Genomic DNA, 6,948 nt, shown 5'->3' on the forward strand with positions numbered 1-6,948 from the left:
GCGGCGGCGGCGGCGGCGGGCGGAGCCGGCGGCGGGCGGAGCCGGGGGGCGGGCGCTGGGGAGCTGAGGGGCAGCGAGAGGCGGGAGCGATGCGAGCAGGGCGGGGACGCTTCGGGGCACTCCCCGCGACCACCCGGGCGTTGTCCGAGCCCCAGACGACATTGCCCCTTGGCTGCCTGAGAGGCCACCACTGGCCGGCTCCGCACGCCAGGCCGCTCAGCCTCGCCTCAGTCTCGGCCGGCTTGCTGCCACCTCAGCCTGGCTGTTCCCGCCACCGCCGCCGCCGGCTTCCCGTCTCCATGACAATAGCGCGCCGTCGCCCCGCCCAGCCCCGCCCTCTCGGCGCCGTTACTCGGAGGAAAGCGGGCTCACGTAGCCGAAGGGCGGAGCCAATAGAGGCCAGCGTCCAATTAGAGGTGAAAGCAGGGAGGGATGGGGCCGGGAGGCTAGAGCGGTTGTAGGAGGACGTCCGCCTGAGGGGCGGAGTCTGGAGGGAACTGACGGAGGGGAGGAGTCAGCGCGCGTGCGTGAAGTCGCGCTGCGGAGAGTGTGCGGTTGTGGAGAGTGGGCTTGGGTGCAGGGGTTGGAGCTCAGGAAGTAAAAGTGTATCTCTCCCGTCAGAGTCATTGAGGGAAACTCTGTGTATAGGCATACTTCGGCTTCCGTGTGACCTCATTATAAAAGGCCACAAAGTCCCCGATCTACTGGGCCCCAGCGGAGTGCCCAACACTGTGCCAGCCCCTGTCCTGGTTCACCAGCGCCCCTGTCTGTCCCACAGTTCGAGTGCTTCTGTGGCTTGTGGCGGCGCGGTGTGGAGAGACAGGCAAAGGGTCTGTTTTGTATTCTAAATGTGTGGCCTTCGTGGGCAAGGGCTCGGCCTGTGACTCGGTTGTGTGTGTTTGCCTTGCCAGCGCCTCGCTGAACAAATGGTTGGGTTGGTTACTGCTCCGTAATGTTAGCAGTGGAGCGTGGGCGGATGCGAGAGTGGGTGCGAAGGGGAAGAGGACCCACACTCTCCACCACCACCGGCCTGGCGGGGCGGGCTGCGGATAATGCAGAGCCCCGAGAAAGAGGCAGCCAGGCATTGCGGGAGGAGGTGTAGTGGAGTCCGACGACCTACTCCGGTGTAGCTGCTTCTCCGTCTGGCAGCTCTTGCCCACTACCTCTCTAGAGAAAGGCTACCCCCGTAGTACTGGGTCCCCAGTGCCTCCTCCCTCGCCGTCTGGCGGGGAGTTGGTGGAAGGGAGGCCGGGCCGGAGACGTGCAGATGTCCAAGGCCTGTCTCTCGCCCACCTGCTGCTGCTGGCGGAGAGGGACAGTCACCCCGGACTCCCTGCGCCCTGGACGCTGGCATCCATCCGGCTCTCTCGGGGGCCTTCATTCCGGGTATCCATCTCGCTCTCGGGTCCCCTAGCTTGGGGGAGAAGCCAGGGGCGGGTGGGCGGCGATCTGCCTTGGAGTTCAGCCTTCTGGCGAACGAGAAATCCGCTAACTCCGCGATTTACTGCGGCGTACAGAAAGCAGAGCTTTCGCTGGCGCGCGGTCCGAGGCCTCGTTCCCTTTGTGCGTCGAAGCGGCGGGACCGGCCATCAGGGCCCGCCTTGTGTCGGAACCGCCGCTCCACCCCGACTTAGCAGGGGAGGAAAGTTGGAAGAGATCGGCGCGCCTGGGATGTGTTTGTCATCCTGGGGCCGGCGCTCAAGAGTCTGAGAGAGAGAGAGAGGGAGAGACCTAGGAGGGGAGGGGGGGAAATAAGAGGAGGGGGGAGAGGAGTGCCGCGGAGGAGAGGCGGGCGCTAGGGAGGGGCGAGGGGAGCGCCAGTGAGCGGGAGAGGGAGCCGGGGAGGAAGAGGGAGAGGGCGAGGCGCGCCTGGCGGCCGGGTTGGCTGCGGCCGCCCAGAGGCTCCTGCCAGTCCTCCCACCGACTACACCCCGCGAAGGAGGAGCTTCAGGCGCGCACAAGGCGTCAGAATCCTCAATTTCCAACTTAGCATCTTGGCAGGACCTTTGCGAAGCCAAAAGCAGAGCCCCCCAGTGCAAAGAGCGAGGGGGAAAAAGAGAAAGCAACAAGGGAGGGGGGGGGGGAAACCCTGCCGGGGCGAGCGAGGCGCGCAGAGGAGCGGGCTCGGCGGCCGCAGCCGGAGGCGCGCGGGAAGTCAGCGAGGAGGCGCCGCGGGCCGGAGCCCGGGAGCCGGGGCCCGAGGAGCGGCGGCCCGGGGCAGCCGGAGACCAGGTGCCCGCCCGCACGCCCTCGCAGGGCGCCGCCCGGCTCGTTGGCGGCCGCGGCGCGGAGCGCCCCATGCCCGTGCGTGGCCATGTCCTACCCGCAGGGCTACTTGTACCAGCCGTCCGCCTCGCTGGCGCTCTACTCGTGCCCGGCGTACAGCACCAGCGTCATCTCGGGGCCCCGCACGGATGAGCTCGGGCGCTCGTCGTCGGGCTCCGCGTTCTCGCCCTACGCCGGCTCCACCGCCTTCACGGCGCCCTCGCCGGGCTACAACTCGCACCTCCAGTACGGCGCCGACCCCGCGGCGGCGGCAGCCGCCGCCTTCTCTTCGTACGTGGTGAGTGAGCTGGAGCCGGGGCGGGCGAGGGCAGCTGCGGCAGCTTGGGGCGATCGGGGGCTGCGGGGGACACGGGCCTCGGCTCCACCGCGGGCCGCCCCTGCCAAGCCTCGCGGACCCTGCAACCTTGGGCGATTGTCTCCCTCGGCTTCGCCTGGGCCTCGGGTTCAGGAGTTGCTCGGAGAGAAGAGCCGCGTCTTGCTCGGATCGCTGAGTTGGCGAAAGGGTTTTTTGGGGAGAGGTCGCTGCGATTAAAGAGCAGCAAACGTGAGCTCCAGGCCGCCCTGCACATTTTACTTTCTTTCTTTCTTTTTTTTTTTTGGTTTTGCCATTTGGAGAAAGTAGTTCAAAAGAAATAGACCCGAAATCTGAACAGAAGCGTGCTAAGTCTGTGTAAATGTGTTTGGCCTCGCCTTTAATTAGTCCTCCAAAATGTTGCAAATCCGTAATCCTATCTTTGCAATCCGATTTGGAGGTATTAAATTTCTGAAAAGTCGGGCGAGCTGCGGTGCATCCGGGATTTTTCGGCCGGGTGCACTTTCTGGAAAAGCGCCTTGGCTTCGGTTTGGGGTAACACTTTTGGAGGGGTGGGAGTGCCGAGGCAAGGCTTAGCTTTTCGTTTGCCTTTCTCTGTGGGGAAAAAAAGTCCTTGATTTCCTTTGCTCACCACCCTTGCTCCCAACGCGCAACCACTCGGTTGCGGAGCGCAGAGTCGCCGCCGCTGCCCAGGCCTCTCTCTGGGTAGAGGGCCCGGCCGCCGTGGCCGGATCTGCGCACGGAGGGAGGACGTTCCTGGGCCTCCCAGGGGCCAGGGAAGCCAGGACGGCTCCAAGCGCCCCCAAGGACTCAGGAGTTGGCGCCCCCGCTTCCTTATGAGGAGGAGGAGGCGTTGCCCCAGGGTCTGAGCTCTCCAGCCCTACCCCAGGGAAAGCCTGAGTGCGGGCCTCGCAGCCCGAAGACCCCTGGGCGCAGGGAAAGTGTCTTTCAGTCGCCCAGGTGGCACTGGGGACCACGGCCCACTCTCACTTTCTCTCTGCCCCTTCCCTGCAGGGCTCTCCCTACGACCATACACCCGGCATGGCAGGCTCCTTGGGGTACCACCCGTACGCAGCACCCCTGGGCTCGTACCCCTACGGGGACCCCGCGTACCGGAAGAACGCCACGCGAGATGCCACTGCTACACTGAAGGCCTGGCTCAACGAGCACCGCAAGAACCCCTACCCCACCAAGGGCGAGAAGATCATGCTGGCCATCATCACCAAGATGACCCTCACCCAGGTGTCCACCTGGTTCGCTAATGCGCGCCGGCGCCTCAAGAAGGAGAACAAGATGACGTGGACGCCGCGGAACCGCAGCGAGGACGAGGAGGAGGAGGAGAACATTGATCTGGAGAAGAACGACGAGGATGAGCCCCAGAAGCCCGAGGACAAGGGCGACCCCGAGGGCCCCGATGCAGGTTGGTGGACGCGGGAAAGGGTGCGTTAAGCAAAAGGGGGACTGGAGAGGGGGCGCACAGGGCCTGGAGGTTGAGGGCAGGGGTCTTTGCCTTTGCGGGCGGGGACCTGGGCCCCGCCGCGCGGCCTCCGCGCCTCTGACCGCCTGGGTTTCGCCCGCAGGAGGAGCAGAGCAGAAGGCGGCTTCAGGCTTTGAACGGCTGCAGGGGCCGCCCACCCCCGCCGGCAAAGAGACCGAGGGTAGCCTCAGCGACTCGGATTTTAAAGAGCCGCCATCCGAGGGCCGCCTCGACGTGCTGCCCGGGCCCCCCCGCGCCGGCGGGCCCTCCCCGGCCGGGCCTGCGGCAGCTCGGCTGGCCGAAGACCCGGCCCCTCACTACTCCTCGGGCGCGCCGGCTCCGGGCCCACACCCAGCCGCGGGAGAGCTGCCCCCCGGTCCCGGAGGGCCCTCGGTCATACACTCGCCGCCACCGCCACCGCCTCAGGCGGTGCTCGCCAAGCCCAAACTGTGGTCTCTGGCGGAGATCGCCACATCCTCGGACAAGGTCAAGGACGGGGGCGGCGGGAGCGAGGGCTCTCCGTGCCCACCGTGCCCCGGGCCCGTAGCCGGGCAAGCCCTAGGAGGCAGCCGCGCGTCACCAGCACCGGCGCCATCGCGCTCGCCCTCGGCTCAGTGTCCCTTTCCAGGCGGGACAGTGCTGTCCCGGCCTCTCTACTACACGGCGCCCTTCTATCCTGGCTACACGAACTATGGCTCCTTCGGACACCTTCACGGCCACCCGGGGCCCGGGCCAGGCCCTACAACGGGTCCGAGCTCGCATTTCAATGGATTAAACCAGACCGTGTTGAACCGAGCGGACGCTTTGGCTAAAGACCCGAAAATGTTGCGGAGCCAGTCCCAGCTAGACCTGTGCAAAGACTCTCCCTATGAATTGAAGAAAGGTATGTCCGACATTTAACGCGGGCTGCGTCGGTCCTGGACTTTCCTAATTTATTAAAAAAAAATGGCCTTGGCAGTTATTTTTCCATCAACATGAGAGAAAAACAAAACTACCCCTCCTACTAAAAAGTTTATAGTTCCTGGAGATGGATGACATAAAAATGTAAACATCTCCACACACAAACAAAAATGTCTTAACCAACTGAAAAGAAAAATTTAAAAAAGGATTTGTATTAAATCTTATTCTGTATATTTAATGTAGCATTTTTGTATTTAAATTGATAACTCAATATCTTTGAAGTAAATTATGAAATTAAGACACCTGTACAGGCATTTAATGTTTTTTTGTAATATAACTATATACATTTGTGTTTCCCCCAGAACTGTTTCATAGTTTAAAAATACAAGTTTAATTTAATTTTTTACACCTATTGATTTTTCTGGGTATGAGCTGAAGTATTATTACAGAAAGGGAACAGGTTATACTCTTAGATTTAAAAAGTAAAAGAAACTGCAGCCGCCTTTGTAAAATGCAAAATATTTAATTAAAAGAGATTTTAACATAATCAGAGCCACTCATTACTTTTTAGAAGCCACAGTAAACTGTCCATCGCCCTGGACAAAAGGTGCAAACTGCAACTTTTTTTCGAAGTGGGGAATGAAAGGTTCCACCGAACCTAGTGTGCCAGCGGGAAACTGTAATTAGGCTTCGAGCCCCGGGGAACCTGGCCCTGCCCGGAATGCAGATTTGGATCACTGATGCGGGCTGCTGTGGGGAGATTGGACCCTGAAGGAGGGAGGAGAGAGACCCAAGTGTGTGCCCAGAAGGGAGAAGAGATGGCAAAGGCAGCTAGAGACACGCACCACCCGAGCTCCATTGCTTAACCTAATTACTTCCAATCAGTGTCGTGTTTTATGCAAAGCAATCAGCTGGTGAACTTTGCTAATGAGTTCGATTTTATGCCGGATTTAGCCCTTATTACTCTTTCAAAGGTGCTCTGGGCTAATGCGGGCGGGAAGCGTTAGGGGATGACAAGGAGAAGGCTTTCCCAAGTCACTGTCTTCTCTACCCCTTCAAAATTGGGCATTGATCTCTTCGCTGGATTTGATTAGATTAGTAAATGTTCCATCCGCGACCGTGCGGGTGGTAGGCGGCCGGGTAGATTCCCCGCGCAGCCGCGGGGCTGGGCCGCGGGACCAGCGAGGGGACGGTTCCTCCCTTTCACAGGTAGGTGTCACACTTGTCCTGAATTACAAGCCTGCACTTTGCAGAGTCGGAGATTGGAGAGAGAGTGGGCGGAAGTGGGGGAGGGAGTGCCATAAGCGCTTGGGGGAAGCAAGGGGAGCCCCGAACGAACCAGAAGAGCCCCCCCGCCCCACCCCCAAGGGCCCCTTTTTGGACAAGCGGCATTCAAAAGTTCGAGGACGTTTGCCTAGATAATGAGGCCGTTGTGGACTTGATCAGGCTTATCACTTTAGCACTCTTCCCATCACCGATTCAAGAGTCCGAGTAGCCACAAAAGTATTTTTGAGGTTTTATTTTCTCCGTTTAATCCCGCATCTTTCATCGCAAAACGAAAAGGCAGGTTACGTCTCAATCCCACATGAGGAAGAGATACCGCCCTGCGCCCGAGGCCCGCCAGCACGGTCGGTGTTCGCCTCTCCATTTTGCGCGGGAGATGGGGAACCGCGGACTTGTGGAATTTCGTGGGAAATTTTCACTGGTCGGGGGACGGGAGGCTTTACAGCAAAAACATACCCCAGCGAGGGGAATTAATTTGCTCTGTTAAACCCAAGCCTGAGCGTAGAGAGAATGTGTTTGCACATAACACCGGTTTAATTAGGCTAAATCAAAACTCACATATTTGCACTTCTACTCAAGACCACTTTAACCCTGTTTTTTTAAACACAGCCCAAATTTTCACTGGAGTTTTCACTTTTGCTACTTTTTTTTTTTTTAACCTGCAACGGGGCTCCTTTAGTTATTCGAA

The 6,948-nt window shown here is 59.9% G+C and overlaps 1 protein-coding gene across 1 annotated transcript; it reads left to right on the forward strand.

The window, feature by feature from the left end:
* The first annotated feature begins 1,822 nt into the window (after positions 1-1,822).
* IRX5 (iroquois homeobox 5) lies at positions 1,823-5,576 on the forward strand. Its single transcript, XM_027092147.1, has 3 exons — positions 1,823-2,563; positions 3,614-4,019; positions 4,180-5,576. The coding sequence occupies exons 1-3, from the start codon at positions 2,315-2,317 to the stop codon at positions 4,974-4,976; spliced, it is 1,452 nt and encodes a 483-aa protein (XP_026947948.1). The 5' UTR covers positions 1,823-2,314; the 3' UTR covers positions 4,977-5,576.
* The last annotated feature ends 1,372 nt before the right edge of the window (positions 5,577-6,948 follow it).

The sequence above is a fragment of the Aethalodelphis obliquidens genome, unplaced genomic scaffold, assembly GCF_003676395.1.
Source record: "Aethalodelphis obliquidens isolate GAN/ISIS:26980383/991018 unplaced genomic scaffold, ASM367639v1 scaffold75, whole genome shotgun sequence".
Taxonomy (NCBI): Eukaryota; Metazoa; Chordata; class Mammalia; order Artiodactyla; family Delphinidae; genus Aethalodelphis; species Aethalodelphis obliquidens.